The sequence below is a fragment of the Drosophila albomicans genome, chromosome 2R (assembly GCF_009650485.2).
Source record: "Drosophila albomicans strain 15112-1751.03 chromosome 2R, ASM965048v2, whole genome shotgun sequence".
Taxonomy (NCBI): Eukaryota; Metazoa; Arthropoda; class Insecta; order Diptera; family Drosophilidae; genus Drosophila; species Drosophila albomicans.
The window spans coordinates 6,089,097-6,108,021 of record NC_047631.2 but is presented as its reverse complement, the minus strand read 5'-3'; the positions used below and the strand labels follow the sequence as shown (position 1 = coordinate 6,108,021).

The 18,925-nt window shown below is 34.4% G+C and overlaps 1 protein-coding gene across 1 annotated transcript in view; it reads right to left on the bottom strand.

The window, feature by feature from the left end:
• LOC117573997 (serine/arginine repetitive matrix protein 1) overlaps positions 1 to 18,925 on the bottom strand; it is a 38,496-nt gene that overhangs the window by 3,159 nt on the left and 16,412 nt on the right. Inside the window, 15 exon segments of the mRNA XM_052007477.1 lie at positions 380 to 493; positions 560 to 778; positions 2,471 to 2,603; positions 2,606 to 2,662; positions 2,695 to 3,170; positions 4,977 to 5,123; positions 6,232 to 6,405; positions 6,476 to 6,660; positions 6,722 to 6,840; positions 6,898 to 7,192; positions 7,478 to 7,538; positions 10,449 to 10,734; positions 12,763 to 12,876; positions 14,441 to 14,571; positions 14,723 to 14,828. Coding sequence (XP_051863437.1) covers positions 380 to 493; positions 560 to 778; positions 2,471 to 2,603; positions 2,606 to 2,662; positions 2,695 to 3,170; positions 4,977 to 5,123; positions 6,232 to 6,405; positions 6,476 to 6,660; positions 6,722 to 6,840; positions 6,898 to 7,192; positions 7,478 to 7,538; positions 10,449 to 10,734; positions 12,763 to 12,876; positions 14,441 to 14,571; positions 14,723 to 14,828 — 2,617 coding nt within the window.

Below are 18,925 nucleotides of genomic sequence, written 5' to 3'. Positions count from 1 at the left end.
TTAATACTGAGAGAGGGGAAAGTTTTGCATTATATTTACGCTTATTGAGATTGGCATTGGCTGGTGTTGCGATTTTTGAAGTTTGCTTAACGATGATTTGATTTTAGTTGGATTTGGATGATGGTTGTGAGTAGCGATACATACATATACATATACAGATACATATATTTAAATACGAGTTAATATATAAATATTTGTAAAAGCGATTTATCATGTTTTTTTCTTTTATTATTATATATGTGTGTGTGTGTGTTTGTTTGAAGTGTTTTATTTTTCTTATGTCGATTTCTTTACTGGTTGAATTTTCATTTGGTTTTTTGTTTTTTTTTTTTTTTTGTTTATGGAAGTTGCGTTTATTGAAGCGTGCTTAAAGGCTTACCGTCCATTTTAGCCTGTTCGGTTAGTTGTGGAGGTGCCGATTGTGGTGGCGGTGGTGGCTTTTCCACCGGTGTTGACGCTTTTATCTCGCTCTGTGGTCGGCTGTAGCTTTCGCCTACAAATGCATTGTTCATGTTAGTAAGACATTTGAATACAGTAATGAATATGTTTCACAGATTACCCTCTTTGACATTCTGTGTGACCGTAAATGTCTTGCCAGTGTCCAAGGGCACCGTCCAGTTGACTGGATCGGGAGAGCGCATTATGATCTGCTCAGGCGACTTGACCCTTGTCGGCTCTGGTGGCGATTTCACCAATGGCTCATCGGGCACCTCAGGCACTGGCTGTGGACTGCAGCTGGAAATTGAAATGGCAGTCTCACGGCCATCTTCGGAATCATCTGTTGACGTGGAAAATAATTGTAATTAAATATTAAACATTTTCATTTGCTTCAATTGTCGCTGGAAATAAACTTGACGAATGGCGCATTTTAGAAATCTGGTTAACTTTATATGCTGCAGCAGCTGTTGAGTTTTTGATGTTTTATCTTTAGGTTTTTATATTGTTAAAGCGAACTTTGTGATTGAGTTTTACTGGTTAGTATTTGTAACTTAAAATGTAAATAGATATAATATTTTGTTTTCTTAATTTCTTAAACACAAAAGAAACTTAGGTTTAACTTAAACTTAATGGAACTTATTAAAACAAAATCCTTGTATTAAGCACAAAGCTTTAAAGCAACCAAATTTGTTAGTAACAATTGAATTCAAATTATAAATATTTGCTTTTGATTTTCTTCTTTTTTTTTGTATATAAAGCGCACAACGGGTAAGAGAGCATGCCACATTCAAGAGACACAGAACATAGAAAAGCTGCAAAAATTACATAGAAATACTTAATTGGACACAGTAATCTAAATATAGGTAGAGCACGCATAAAAAATAGCAAAAATGTTTTTGACGTGAAGATGAGTTTTGTTTTATTTGAGTTTGAGTTTGGCTTAGCTGAAGCATTTGGATGTGTAACAGGCAACGCCGACAGCTCGCTGTAAGAAATCTCTCTTAATACTCCATTAGAAAATAATTGTAACAGAAAAACGTTGAACAAAATATTATGGTATTAAAAAATCACTTGTTTTTAAAATGTAAAGAAGTAATGCAAAACTCTGTGTTCATCTTATATTAATCAAAAACCCTAAAAAGTATTTCTTAAAACTAAGAATTAAAATGGATTAAAACAAGTTTTGGGTTTCTATCTTTGTTTATGTATAGTAGAGTGTTTGTTTGTAAGCAAAATATTAGGTAAGACACATGACAGATGCTACTTTAGAGTAAACTATAGACAAATAACTAGGACAGTGTCACAACAGATGGAAGAAAAACAACTACAAATGATATAAGACATAGACGATAGTGTTACATTTGGGAAAGTTTTTGTCGCACGTCTGAAATACAACATGTACAAACACTTATTACAACAACAACTAACATTAAGTAACGCGCACGCTTTATGGTTAACAACTTTGCAACAAATACTCTATTTTTATGTAATTATTTAAAATTTTGAGGATGTTTTTGGACAACATGTTGGACAACCCTGTGGAATAACGAGGAGCAAACAATTTCGAAACATTTCTAAGACAACTACACTTGGGAGAAATGAATGCCAATCTAACAGTATTTTACCAACTAACTAACACACACACACACACATGATTCCACATGGTTGAAAAACATATAGTAAAAAAAAAAGAATAGGTTTGTGATGCGCCCAATGTCAATTTCATTATGCCAATCGGTAAATAATAATTTCAATTTAATCACTCATCACTAGTTGTGTACAAACATTTTTGACAAGGTGTAAAATGCTCAATTATTGGTAATTTCTTATTGATTTCATTTTTTGGTATTTTGGTTTTGTTTACAAAAGTTGCAACACAAACAATTCACGCATCAGATGTCATTTAACAGCATTTCCATTTTAGATAACTAATATTTTGTTTTTTGGTTTTGTTTATTGGTATATCAAATTGATTTATTGAAGAGATTTTTTTTTGGTTTTTTGGTCAAGTTTTCGGACAAACTCTACTCACTTTCAGCCAATTTTCTATCCTGACCTGGTACCGTAAGGCGTTTGATGTTGATGGTGGCAGGTCGGGTCGGCGCCGTGGATGATGTTGCTGATGGAACTGATGTCGATGCTGATGTTGCTGCCATGTCAGATGATGTAGTTGTTGTTGTTGTGGTTGGTGCTGCTGTTGCTGTTGCAACCGCAGCTGATTTTGCTGGGCTAGCAGCTTGTACTTGTTGTAGTTGCTGTTGCTGTTCGCTGCTGCTGCTGTTGTAGCTGCTGCTGCTTCTGTTTGTTTTGTTGATGCTTCGCACTATTTGCACTACTACCGCTACCGCTACCAGCACCAACTTGACTACCAATACCAATGCAACTAATATTCGATCTATCTTTGTCTTTCTTACGCATTTGCTGTTGTTGCTGCTTCTGTTGCTGTTGCTGTTGCTGCTGTTGCTGTTGTTGACTTGATGATGATGATTTATTAATTTTGTTGCCATAATTGTTATTTTTGTTGTTGTAGCTCTTGCATAGTGATACATGTGATTGATTGGCATGATTAGCATTGGATGATGCTGTTGCTCGGGCGGATGTTGCTGCTGCTGTTGCGGCTGCGGTTGCTTCTGCTGCGGCTGCGGCTGCTGTTGGCGCTGCGGCTACTTTACCGATAGGCGGTGGTAGGGAACTACTTTTAATGCGGGATTGGAATGTTGTGGATAAGGTGGCTATAAAACGTAAGCAGTTTTTTTGGTTTTTGGTTTTGGTTTTTGTTTTTCGTCGGGTTTGATTATTGTTGTCATTTTTGTTTTCATACCAAAAACAAAAGGCACATGAAAAAACAAATTAAACGTAAATTTTTGTTTTTATTGTATATTTAGTTTTTAGTTACGGCGAATTAAGAAGGCAACAGAAACAAAAACAACAACAAATTAATTTTAAAAAAAAGTATATAATAATAAAATAAATCAAATCACGCACGCTCGAGTTTTGCGTCGATTAAAGTTTTGTTTGTTAATCATATTGAGGGATCAAAATTGGGTTAGTCTACTTAACAAATGCTACCATTCAACACGTTGTTAGTCATTAAAAGAATATTAATATTATGGCAACTTAACTTATCTTAATCTATGTATATCGCTGAGCCTCGAACATTTAATTCAATCGCAATTAAATTAATATTACAACCTTTCGAAGAAATGCACGTCTTTCTTTCCTATCAGAAAATCATATTTAAAACTCCAGTTTTAAATAAGAAGAAAAGTATTTTCATCATCAAACAATAGAAACAAATAAAACTAAAGAAAACAAATTTCGAATGCTCTGTCAAAGAATGCTTTTATATCCGCTACCCATCAATTAGAAGGGTATTATAACTTTGTGCCTAACAGTATATATTGAATGTGATGGTATTCTGATACACCAAATATTTTGCAGTATATTTTGGTATATTTTAAGAATAATACCGCACAGTTCATTTTATTTATCGAAAATAGGTAGCAGGGGGCCTCACAGTTAAGCACATTCGACTGAAGTTTTCATACTTTTAGTAATAATTGCAAGCTTAAGTAACAAACTTATAAGGAAAACAAAAACAATAAATTAAGAACACATTTTATTCAAAGCTGAAGTTTAAATAATTAACTTAAATAAAAACTTTTTTTTAATTTTAAATTTTAATTTTGACCATTACTGCTCACTGCCCACACATTTCATTTAAAAACATTATACAATTACGTACAAAACAGCCAACAAATAGAACAGATTGTCATCGCCCAACACTGTTTGGTAAGCTTGGGAAATTATAAGTATTTAGTTGGAAAATTAACTGGTTTATAGGCACAATACACACACACACACAACTTTATTGAATTTGTTAGTTTGTTTAAACACTGACGTTGTTGTATTAGGTACTTACAATTCTCAATTAGAAATTGTTTATTTTTTATATTGTGGTTTAGTATGTATTTGTTAGTTGATTTGTTAAAAATTTGTTAGTATTTGTTCACTCAACATGCTAAACTATTATAGAATGTTTATTCGAAAGACCAATCAAATGCTTCATTACAGAACAGGAAATGAAATTCTGAATGAAACGATAACAAAATTTAAGTTAGAAAATAAAATACGAAATGCATGACCAGAGACTAAACTAACAGAGATTTGAATTAAATTGTTTCTGTTTAACTATTTAATTAGTTTTGTTAGACACTTAACTATATTTCCAGTTTGTAGAATGTTTCGAAATGAACTTACAAATTGGTGTGATAAATACTAAACTATAGTTAATAATCAAAAGATTGCAAATAAAACTAACAACTAAACTAATCACTCAACTTGAGTGGTAATTAAATTCATATTTAAATAATAAGTAATGTACAATATATGCAAACTAGGAATAAATTAATTAACCGTATAGAAAATAAACATGGTAATGAACAAAATAACGTACGAAAGACTCGTGCGTTTTTTTTTTTTTTTTTTGAGATTCTTTTTTTTTTTTGTGGTGGGTCTGCGCAACTATAGCTACTTACATGGGCGTGGCTTACGTTCAGTTCCAGCCGATGTCGCAGAGGGCGCCGTTGGTGCCTTTTTACGGCTCGTGGGCGCTTGACTCGCCGAGCGAATCTGACGCTTGGGTGACTCATTCTCGACGCCAGGACCAACAGATTGTGAGCGTGCTGAGCACACGCAAGTGGAGGATGAAGAGATGTGGTTTGATTCGGTTTCGATATTGGTTTAGTTTTTAGTTTTGTTTTTGTTTGATTTGATTTTAGTTGTTGTGGGGCGATTTTGATTGATGGTAAAAGTACGAGTTGAATGTTTTAATTGAAAAATCGCATTAATTTGCTAAATTAATTGTTTCTTATGTAATGAATGAGTGGTGAAAGATGTCTACGGGTGTTCATAACAGTTAAGATCTATACAATGCATACTACAAATTATACTCATGGTCTAATCCTAGCTTAAAGCGCTCTAAATCGCCTGTCCTTTTGTAATTTAGCTGCAAACTATTGTAGTATTTACAAATGAAGAATGAAACATTTTGACTGATATTTGATGTTAACTGAAATATTGACTTCGACATTGAAGGCTGCTCGCAAATGTATGTAAACTGTTTATCTGGGTTCCCTATTTATCAAAAGCTCAAAACATTCTTCAAATATGATTTAATATTAACCTATTTATTGAGTTGGGAATATCAATATAGACATTCGCCATGGTAAATAGTCTTATTAATATATTTTCCAAAACATACACCTTCTTAATTATATTGATATGTATTTATGTACAGATCTATACATAAGCATCTGTTCAAAACAAATAAATACATATTACGATCTCTTTCAAAAAACAAAAATAACATAAAAATAATAGCAAGCTACATTTAATGATTTTTGCACAAATCTCATTATCAAAATTTGGCTTAGTAGTGCATTTGAAAAAAGATTGAAAATTCTTTAAAAAGTTTCTAACGTCAAAACCATTTAAATGTTTTGCAAAAATAATACTTAAAGCGTTTTTAAGCATACGAAAGATTTTGTAAACAATTAACTGAAACCAAAAAAAAAAAAAGTTGTATAACAGGGCGTATACTTAGTTTTTGTTGGGCGTGTACAATTGTGACCTGTTTCGTAATAGTAAGTACTAGAAAGTGCTTTTGTGTATCTATGTTTAATTGTTGCTTAAAAATAAATTTCTATTAATGTGTTAAGTGTTGTAGACCTTCTGGTACAGTAATTGTTATATGTAGATAACATTCTTAGTCGAATATTGGGAACTACTCACTTTTGAGGACCTTCTTGGGGCTGCCCTTCTGGGGGCTGCCTTTTTGAGGCGATCCATGTCGTGAGAGTGCCGTTTTCTTGGGACTGCCACGCTGAGATTCCGATTCACGTTTAGTAATAGCAGGCATGAGTTTCTCGCGCGTTGGCGATGGCAGCAGGGCGCCTTCCTCAACATCTGCTGGATAAATTGATATGGAATTAGGGAATTATTATTTACTTAATGCTAAGGATATGTGAGCATTTACCCGGACCCGTGGTGCGTTCCAAATGATGGCGTATATTGTTAAAACGTGCTGGCAGTGCAGAAATCTCATCTTTGTTATCAATCAAATAGGCTTGGCCAGGAACTCGCGGCTTCTGCGGAATCGTTTTCTCCAATGGCGTCGACTTTTTGTTATTCTCTTGCTCCTTCTCCTCTTTAGTGATGGGTCTAAGTCGTTCTCGATTTATTATAATATCTGTACTATAACTGTATTCTATTATGAACCTACCTATGGACTGTGGATGCTAATGACAATGCTGAAAGCGAACTGCGCTTTGAAACCTGATCCCATAAATCCTTTTGTTTCTTATACAATTCCGGATCGATTTCTATGCCCCAGCCGCGACACTGGCAATAGCAAAAGAGTTTAATTTTAATTTCGTACTTGGGTGATTGTGAACCAACCTTGTATTCGCCAGCTTTTTTGCGCAGCTCGACCATCTCCTTGAACCACAAATCCAAATTCGGTTTTGAGTGCGGCGGTGCAGTGCCATTCATGACCACCACTTGACCCTGATCTGTAACATCAGCTGCTGCTGTCGATGGCTGCTGCCTGTTATCATCCTTGGCATCCTTGGCAGCCGCAGCAGCTGCAAATCCAAAGTTCTCCTTTTTCGTTATGAAGTGATTGAGCCGCTCCTGATCAATTGTTTGCGAAAACGGACGTGTGGCAATTTTGCGCTCCACAAAGTTTACTTGTCTGTATGGAAACACATTTTGAGTCAACAATATGAAAATAATGAAAGAGAAACACAAGAAAAGTATAAGAATAATATTCAAATGGATGCTATTGGCAAGTGCGATACGTTTGCAGGTGTTTTAATTTTTTGTTTTTCTTGGATGGATATGGGTGGGTCTATGAAACTGGTTGGTTGACTAAACTGCAAATTCTTGCTCAGGGTGGACACATCTCAGTATGGTTGAAGCTCATGAGAAACATATGAGAATTGAGAATTAATCGTATGCAAATAAATTGTTATCGTACTTCTCGTGTGTTTTTCTATCATCCGTATCGCTAACCAAAGGCTCCAGCTCATGCAGAGTAGCTGAAAGCACACAGATAAAAAGATTAATCATCACTGTTCCATATAATCGAGGAGATTGCAAATATTTTTGATTTTAATCATTTACATATAGATAAGGAAAATATATAATTAAATATTCATGTGCTTTAAAGTGGTAACTAAAGGACAAAGGTAGTTTTAGGAAAACAAAAGGATACTGTAAACTTTGCAAAGTGTTTCGAATACTCTAACGAAATTCCAACTGAGGAAGGGTGAGTCTTTGTACAGCAAATTAAATGAGCCGAAAGAGGCGCTTGGTTCGTTTAGTGGTGGCGGTTGGTGGTGGACGTGGTTGGTGGTTGGTGGTTGCGGTTATGGTTTTTGGTTTTTGTGGATTTCATTTTTAGTATTGGTTAGTTTGTTTGTCGGGCTATTCTAGCGCAAATTCATAATTCATATCAACAATTGAAAATCATAATCATTTAAATTTATGTGTGTTCGCTTGGCATTGAGTTGAAATCATACTCAAAAACAAATAATATGTTGTTTGTTGAATTTTCGGGCGTGTACTGAAGCGTGGTTTGGTGTCTGGTTTTTCGTGGGTTGGGTCATTTTTTTTTTTTTTTTTTTTTTTTTGAATATAGAACGAAATTCGAACCAATTTTGTTTGAATATACATACAAAAATATAAACATTTCGAGTTGAATGCAGCACAGTGTTAATATTTATATTTATTTAATTCATTTGTTTATTTTTTTGTTGTTTTTTTTAAGCACTACGGCCAATTGATTTCAGGCTGCACTAAAAAGCTTCTCAAGCTCAAGGGTTAAAGGCAAGACTTAAAGCTTTGCAATGGAAGCCACTTTATCATTTTGCAATTGCGTTTCATATGATATTAGCTATTAAAATATATATGTATGTTTATTTGTAATGAGAATATAATTTGGCTTACGTTTTTGGGTTGCCTTACCTACGATAATTGCTTAGACTGTAAATTTGAGTTATGTAAATTGTGTCTTTGTATTATAATTTTTGTTTTTAATTTTGTCATACATATATAGAGTACACATCAAAAATAAATATTGTAAATTTTCTGTAGTTCTATTGAATACACATCGCGAAATCCTTCCAAATAAACATAACTAAAGAAAATTGTTTAACTCTATCTATTTGCAAACTATGAGATTAGTCAGTTCAGTTTTAAGTCAGAATTTCCGACATGATCAGACCTTAAAGTATTTTTTTTTTTTTTTTGTAATTCGATTAATAAACAATCCCTTTTTAGAACAAAACATAAATTCACAAGTCTACAAAAAGAATTAAACATAAAGCACTTTATATTTAGTTAAAAAAAAAAACCCAAAAAAAGTTCCAAATGTTGAAGAAAAATAAAAGCAAGTGTCCATATATCAATTTATTTTACCTTGGCCCCATTACCTAAATGAATGATAATTCCTTGTATATGTATGATTAATGCTATATAATGATGATGAATAATGCATGATGCTAATTCCATTTTGTCGTTTCACGCATGCAACGTAACTAAAGCCAACGAAACTCCTACGCTTTTACATATATGTAACTGAGGTAAAATGAAAACTATGTAAAAATGTATAGTATAATAGTATTGTATCACATATCCTCTGCGACCGCATGCTCCGACTACACTTTGCTAGTTCATCATTAGCGTAAAATTACATTGATACGTGATGTGTTGGCAGGGTAAAAAGTAAGTTTCGGACTGCCAAGGACGAGTCGTCCTTTTTTTTTAGTATTTAACGAGCTAAGGCAATTTTGAGTTTCTTGCACTATGGATTAGATTCAATCAATCAATGGAATTTTACGTAGCATCAACAAAAGATAATATGTCAGGTAATTTACCATGTAGCTTTCTCATATTTTTGTTTAGAACTAATAAAAATGAATTTAGTTCAACACTTACGTCCGCTTTTTTATTTTTTGTCTAAAAAGATATTCTTGTGTGTGTGTTTTCTTTTAGGAAGGAATTTAGCATAATTTCGTTCTATATAAAATAGAGTTAAAGACTTCCAAAGAGAGAGAGAGTAAGAATTGCTAACTGCTTGAAAATAAATAATTAGTATTTATAAAAGCGTTAAATAAAAACATTTTTGCTTTTAATTAAAAAATAAATAAAAATATGTGTACCTAAATAGTATTTATACTAAATGAATATACGTAAAGAGTTCAAAAAACATATATGTATATGTAAATTTGTTTTTATCAAAGGTGACTTAAGCTAGGTTTCAGCACGCAGTTGCGTTTTATATAGTATATGATTGGATATATATTACAGCTAGTAATAATAGGAATTCTTGATGTAAAGCAAAAATTTACGACGACCAGTACATAAAAAACTTGATAATCGATTTTAGTTGTTTTGAAAATTTGTATTTATACTTGTATATATTTATAGCATTTCAGATTGAAAGTGTTGTGAAAAGAATGTTTTTGTGGGCTACTTTATAGTTTACCAACACTATTCAACGCATCGAAATATTAGGCATGAAGTTTTTTTTTTTTTTCGATTCTGTTTCTTTTTTTGGAATCTGAGCTCAATGCTGCTGCCACTGCACAAATTTTTAGAATCATCTTTAAAATAAATGAAACAATAAGTATGTAGAGATCTTGAAATTGCGCGCTCAACAATTACTTTTGAGAAAGGTTAGTTAACAAAATGTACGCAAATCGTATTTGATTAATTGAGATTAATTGTTGATATTAGATATATTATTTAAGTACGTAGAAAAAACTGAAATCAACTGATTCAAATCAAATGTTAATTAGTTTTTAGTACGATCATTTTGATTTTAGTAAGTTATTACATACATATACGAGATATTGAAAGAAACTATGCGCTAATAGGATATATATGTATTTGTATTTGTAGAGTATAGTATGTTAATGCTTAGCGACGACATTTTGCTGTCGCACCTTCTTTCTGATTTGTTGTACGTTTTTTATGCACCGTTGGCAAGCCGGCACCCATCGTTTGATATTGATGTGTGTGACTGTGCGTCGGCTGGCCCGGCTGACCCGATCGGATCGCGCCCAATGATATTGACTTTCTTGGGTAGTCACCGGCCGCGGCCCTCGCCGTCGTCGTTACGTTTGAATCGGCGCCCTTAATGCGTCGGACATTCGGCCAAACGAATTGCAGGCGATACTCAGTGCTCAATTTTGTGATGGTCTTTTTGAATAGGCCATTTGACTCACCCGCCTGCAAAAGAGAAGAGCAGAATCACAAGAGACGAGAAGACCAATATAATAAATGAGAGAGATAAAAAGAGAAGAGCAGAAATGGAGAGAACAGAAAGAGAGAGAGAGAGAGAGCAATTGCATTGACGCATTAAGTGTTACGATAAGTAGTAAATAATTCAATTATTAGCATTAGCATGTATTTATTATTTTGGTTAGAATGCATTTGATTATGATGTTAGGGACGATCAGAGCACAGTTAACATAGAGAAGAACAGAAGGAGAGAGCATGTTAGTTATATAATGAGAGAGAGAGAGAGAGAGAGAGAGAGAGAGAGAAGAGAGAGAAAGAGAAGAGAAAAAATACACATAATACAAGTATAATTTGAAAATTTCAATGATTAACACTAATTTATAGTCATACATATGAAATTTAGTAAACAAGCTATCTTCATAGGAATATTTATTTCGCAGATTAAAAACAAAAAGGTAAACAAATACATTAATTTAATTTTAACCCATAACATCTTATTATAACAGTAAAAATTCGATTCATGCACAGACTCTGAATTTAAAAATAAAAATTCTTAGAATTTCCGTTGAATAAACAAACTTCTAGGAAATAGCCTTGAAATCATATTGGTACCAAAAAATGTAAAACAGTGAGAAACCATTTTTTTAATTTATTACTTGAGTTTCTACGTATACATACATATATCTTAAACCAGAAATATTTAATTAATAGATACCAGTGTTAAAGTTCTTATAATTTATTCATAAAAATAATAATAACAAGATTTGAACTTCAATGGTATATAAAAACATTCCTGTATATTGACAATTTTAAAAGAGGGTTTAATTAGGAACATATTAAATTCTCCCGTATGAAAGATTATCTTTAAATTTAATGTTAAACCTTTAAACATTGCTCCAAGAATGGTCACTCATTGTTTGAAGTAGTACACCATTGTAATAAATTTAAAATAAAAGTCCTCGCACATGCACTATAAATCGCAAATACAACTGATAGATACTTAAATGTTATACAAAAAGGCATCAGCGATATATGAGGGAATATGAAAAATAAAAAAAAATCGATGAGCAGCGGTAACGGCAACTTATGCAAATGTTGAAGAGTTTTACAGATTAAAAATTTACATTCAGGTCGAGTGTCTGTTTGACTAACTGACGCTCCGACATCCAACTCAATGGCACTTTTTGCACACACTCACACATAAAGATTCACATAAATGTACGACCATATGAGCTCACAGTTGATACATAAATTCCCCACTGCAGCCCGACTGGCAATGGCGAGGACGAAACAAGTTACAAATGTAACGACATGTACTACATAAGGATATACATACATTTTCTAACCCACAGTACGTATACATACGTACATACTATAAAAAAAAAAATTGCCTATAATAGAAAAGACTACAGAGGGGCGGAGAGCGGAGAGTAAGCATGACTGCGGTGTAGACACTACGACTATCTGAGAGACAGCGACAGTGAAAAATACTAATAGAAATTGTTGCGCGTGGCCAATGGTCGCATTGAAAAGCTGCGCACTATCTCGGATCGGAGGTTGATATTGACGACACTTCTTATGTGACGCTCTGACAAGGCATAAAATCATGCTGGTTAGCAATTTAGTCGGCTGACAACTATGAGGACGTGCTGTTGAATTGTAAAAGGGCGTTGCCGTTGCAGATATTTTTTACTTAGATTGAAAAGGATAGATATAGTACGTATAGAGTGAATTAAGCACATGCAGCAGAATAAGAGAAATGCAGTTGAAACTATCATACAAATATAGCTCTGACTATACAGACACGAGCCGACGGAGAAATTTGAATTTTTCAAGAATTTATCTTTAATCCACATGCCAAATCAGCTATTGTCTTTAGAATATGAGACATGCGTTTAATAAACCCTACACAAGTGTAAGATATACGAGAATACATACGTATGATTTTATAATATTTATCGATTATCATTTATGCTTAACACATTAACATCATGCAGGCTATTGACAATTGTGTACCTGTTTACTTGTAGTTCCATCGATCTCCGTTGCAGCGGGATAGGCTCGTCCATTGGGCACAACGGGTGGTCCTTCCGATTTGCTACGGCGTGAAGGTGTGCCTCTCTCCTCCGACTGAAAATTGAGATACATAAAACACACGCACACACACAGACACACATGTGGATGAGAGTGAGAGTGCGAGCATGAGTTAATTAGCAGCTCATTAATATTACGCATACGACATGCTGACGCACATCATCAGCTACCTATTCGGCCTGGTGCCCAAGCAAACTCAATTAATTATTTATTGTCAGGGTGTGTAATAAAACACATATACTCATACTCACACACATACACGAGCATACACCTATTTGGTGAATTTATATGGCCGTGTCCTTGTATGCAACATGTGCCAGCGAATGCGCATTTTTAATTAGCGTCGCAGAGAAAAACCGCCCGGAAGACCAACCAAAGCAGCCACCCAATGGTTTTTGTGCGACATTAGCAACCGCAAGAGAATGGCTTTTGGTCTCTCATATGTATGTAAGTATGCATGAATGTATATATTCACATACATTCGTATGTATGTATTTCTGCATAAACGCATTAACCTCAATGCTCAAGTAAGCAAATAGTCAGGCTGCCTATACAAAGTGCGCGGATATAAAAGCTCTTTATCAAATGCACATTGTGTATATATATATGGTATATAAAGCCTGCAACTTTTATTTCTACCTTTCTACTTATTTTTTTTTGAGTCTACTTTAAATCCCAGTAGTGCGTAAATTTCTGTGAAAAGGCTACAGCTTCTCATATTTTAGGGTCCCACACATGCTCTCACAACCACTTGGAATTTATTTTATTTTATTTCACACATTGCTCGACAGCACAACGTACGTAAGTCTTAAATATGCGTATTCTACGTGCCAACATTAAAAAGCCTGACGGCCATTTCAAAGACTCTTCAGCTGTTTAAAGAGCTGATGTTCAACGTGGCAAAATAGTCAGAAATGTTTAATTTATTCAACTGATTGTTTGTAGTATTTTCTAGTTTATTTTTATGGATTTGTGTTAGGGAAAACTTATTAACAAACTTTAACTATGAATGTGATTAGCATCACAATATTCACTGCCCATATTTATCATAACATTTGCATTTTCATCCTGTAAACATTTTAGATTACATAATGAACTATTCCATTTTGCATATTTTATTTTCTTTTCCAACCAACTAGTACTTGGACATAAAATTCAAGCTGAATCATAGTATGATTCATATTCAATATGGAAACTTTGTTTGAATTAGCTTGAAGGGAGTCTTCGTTCAAAAATAATTTAAATATAATGACCGTTGCCGGCCAAGGAGAATCTATTGTCTGCAAAAGGCTTCTAGCTAACAAATTGGCCATTTTTCGTTGTAGCCGTTCACCTAAGGGAGTCGCTCACTATCCAGCGCATATATTTACTTTATGCGGTCCGAAGTTGAATAAAGGCATTACCCCAGCGAATACCACAACTTATTGTTTTATAACACCTACACATACATATTTATGTACCTCATGCAAAAATGATTTTTATGTTGGTCTTTTTGGTAAAACAAAGCTGACATCTGGCTGAAAGAGCCTTTGTTGCCTTTCACAAGGTCGAGTGAAAGGTGAATTGCAAAATGTTCTTGTATTTGTAGTGTTGGACTTACCCTTGCCGAACGATGCGCGCTGGCATCTCGACGTGCATCTGTATATTCCGATCCTATAATAAACTCATGCGATTTATATGCTAATTCCGGGCATTTCTTTCGTCGTGGCAATGGCGGCTCATTTGTCGGACCTGCAGAAGAAAGCAAGTACAAAGACGAATAATAGATAGATGGAAGAAATATTACAATCGATAAATCGGGACGATAAAGCCAAACAAGTGGATAATACGTAAGAATAGATGTGAAGGCAAATCGAAAATGAAATTTTTGTCGACTACGCACCAACAAATTGACTGGGATTTGGCGCTGGCGCCCGACGCACAACCTCCGGCCTCGAATTGCCCGTAAATTCATGCCAACGATAAGTGCTCCTATACTCCGAATGGAGCTGCTGGAAAATAATAAAAAGAAACCCATGCGCACGTGTGTGTGTGTGGGTTATAGGTTAATTAGTAAACATTATAAGTGCTTTCTAAAAATAAATTAAACATAGAAAAATTTCATTCCTGTTATGTACGTAATTACTTTTACGTGCAACAAGGTTTGGCAGAAATCAGGCACATTCGATTAGAATGTCTTATATAAATACTTCATGGAATTATAATAATAATAACTAAATGCCTCGATTGCGGCAAAAAAAATACAAGAGGGAGAATAATCGATGGCACTAGCGATGGCTCATTATCGATAGTTCTCCACATCGATATTAGTGACCAGTGTTGCGAAAATTACTAACCGGTGACAAGTGTGTCCACACAACCCACGAGTTGTTATTAAGTATCAGTGAAAACAGTAAGAAAATATTGCACAAATTTGCCACTATAAATATTTAAATATAACATCAGCAAACAAAAAGTATTAAATACACAAATACAACAAAATTGACGAATTATTGACCAATTTAATGGAAATATAAATATCTGAAAGCAATGTCCTATTTTGCCGCATAATTAAAATAAACTTGAGGTAATATAAACAGATTTAAAAGTCACTCTTAAACAATTATTTGAAATATAAAGAATCTTCTTAGCAACTTTAAACCCATCAAATATTTTATTCTAATAAGTAACTTAATGACAGCATTTCAATAAGCAATCAGCCTTATGCGCTGTTATTGTCTCTTAAAATGTCATAACCATTTAAATCCTGATGGCAAAAACAAACAATTATACAAACGCAATGCCCACAGGCAATTAACACACACACTCATATACGCCTGCATATTCGTTTTAACCATACGTAAACATAAATATTTATATTCCATACCCCGGCCATGACTGCAAAATGGCAATGAAAACAAGCAAACAACCCAAAGAGCCACATTGGTAGTTGGCACAATTGGCCAGTTAGACGACAATTTGGGCGCTCGGCCAAAATGCGGTTGTCGCATTTCGATACAGCAATGCAACTCGTCCGCTTTACTACACCATTTGATAATTACAGCAATACCATAACAATAACAGCAAAAGGAGCAAGCCAAAAAAACTATACTTCTGTCGAATTGGAACAATTCGAGCTGACTATGACGAAAGCAGAATGCGTTCGAGTACTCGGAGGATTCATATCGAGTGAAGCAACGAAGAAGCCTCTGCAAACGGATAAAGGACATTTCAAATTATACTTCACTGCATGTAACTATAAATTGTGTTAAACTCGACTAAAGTTGAAACGACACTTAGACAGTAGAGAGACAGCCAGTAGAGAGAAAGGCAGACAGTTGGCTAGTTGGACAGTTTTACAGAGTTAATTATGGCGTCAGTTGTTTTTATTTTGGTACGTAACTTGGCCAAGTTCTTGCAGTATTGTACTCATATCTGTGGGTTCGCCAGTTGCTTTGAAATTTATTTACCTGCGCTACGTGTGCGCATTGTACGAGAGCTCAACTGGCTTGACTTTTTTATCGTTTCATTTGTAGAACGCCAGGGCACAAATAATTGCCATACGACACGCAAAGCCAAAGACAAGAAAGTTGCCCAGTTCGCATCTTTAAATCATTATTTATTCATGGCGACCTTTCTTCTGAGCGTTTAATTTTAATTTGAAAGTAGGTCTTGTCGGTATTACCAGCTAATCTCATTAAAGTTGATTGCCAATTGCCACTCAATCAATTTGTTAGTCAACTAAAAATGAACTTATCTATTTCATTTTAATTTATGCGATTTTCTCTCCTAAGTCTGTACTAAAACTATTCTTTAAAAGCTTGAATATAATAATAATCTGTACATTCAGTATGACCACACCCGTGAAAGCAAAATTCTTAAGAGAGTGTGAATTGAGCTTCAATGTTCTGTGAAGTTTGTGATACCAATTAACCTAATTGGTGGCTAACCCCTCATGAAAGTCTAGACAGGTTCGATTTGCCAAATCAACCCCAAAAACCAGGCGTGAAACAATTAAAAAGTCCATTACAAATCAATTCGCCAGACCATTTATCACTATTACTAGCATTCTTCAGAGCCCAAACTCACCAGGGAGTTGCCAAGCCCACAAAAACCCCGACGAACTGAACAGGCAGACAATAAAAAATATAAGCGAACCGCAACACTTGTATAATTTATTCGATGAACTGTAACTGGGTGCACTTTAATCGATTGGGTGGAAGGTGTGTTGCTCTCAAAGTTCGCTTGTCATATGAATCGACAATGTCTTATACGCAAGCATAAGGGTGTTTATAGTTGTTATATTTGAGGTCGAATGCGCGATGGCACGTGGCAGCAACACCTGCCCCTATTTATTGCAATTCTTTTGCAGCAGCCGCACCGTTGCCATTTATCATGTCATTCGGCAGGCGTGGAGGGAAACGCATAAATTTTCAACTGATTTATGTATGTTGGGCCAAATTGATTGCAGGCACCAAAATGAAAGCCACACTATAATATGTTTTTATTTTTTTTGCGTATAAATATTTAATAACATTTTACTGCTGTCCAACGAGATATACTTAAAACGCATTTTGCATATTCATATTCGTGTGGCTTTTCCCATTCTATTTTTATTTTGATTGTGGTTAGCCACAAAAATTAAAGTCGCATGGACAACAACATGTCTGTGGGCATTTGCGTGCAATGAGGCTGAAATATCGATAGACTTGATGACACAGACCAGCATGTGACTACCTCAGTCACCCATTGTACTTTTCATATTGATTTATGTTTTAATTAATACAATTAAAATTGCGACTGGCTCTGATTGATTGGCTTTACCATAGTTATGGGCACTATCTGCATGCATGGCTTAATTCAATAATGCTAATTAAATCGGGCAAATACAGTCATCCTTGACTTTGAGAGACCTGTTTTGTCTTTCATCTCACATTTTTAATTAATTTTTATTAACTTTCCTTTTATAGTGGGTAAAATTTTCATATTTATGACTTTGCAATTAACTCGGCTCAAAAGTGAAAAGTTTATTTCATGTATACATTTTTAATATACTATACAGAGGTCGCCACCTGAATGTAACATCCTCTATACGTATTTTAAAATTGCTCAACACAAAAACGGAATGGAAAAATAACGTTACTTTACCTTTAAACATAACCTATTCGAGTACTCTATGCATTTTAAGTGAGCTTAAATGCAATGAAATTTATATTATTGGTTGTTCTCATTAATCAATCAACACATATTTTGTGTATCGCTTTTTGATAAAGAATATATTTAAAAAAGTATTTCTTTAATAACTTCCACAATCTTTATCTGATCGCAATCAAATTTTCAGAGATCATATATACTATAGTTATTATTGTATACACCAACAAGCTGTAGCTTGAAAATTACGCTTGTTATTCGATTTTATTGGTTTGCGGGGGCGGAAATGTGCGTGGAAAAAATTTGAAACAAACTTGATCTGCAAGGAAACATAAAAAAATTATAGCTCTATCTCTTATAGTCTCTGAGATCTAGGTGTTCATACGGACAGACACAAAGACAGACATAGCTAGATCGTCTCGGCTGTTGATGCTGATCAAGAATATATATACTTTATAGGGTCGGAGATGCTTCCTTCTACCTGTTACATACATTTCCTGCCGGCACAAAGTTATACTTGTAATACCCTTCTACTCTATGGGTAGCGGGTATAAAAACGACAGAAGCCCTTCATATTTGTATTACAACTTTCCGCCTCCATGAAATGTATGTATTAGGCAAAAGGAATCATCTCCGAGCTTATAAAGTATATATATTCTTGTAAGGGTCAACAGCTGAGACGATAGCCCGTATGAATATCTAGATCTCAGTGGCTAAAATTTGGAGATATAATAAGAAGAGTAATTTTGAAGCTAAACTCTAGAGACTAAATCTATATTCTTTACGACTCCTAAAAATTTGGTTGCGATTAGATAAAAATTTTAGACGTTATTGACGAAATACTTTTCAATGGGAAAAACCGCCTGCTTATTAGCAGTCATAGTTGCTGTAACTGACAATCCGAATCCCAAATTATGGGCTATAAAGAGTTTAGTGGCTGATTTTATAAACAGTT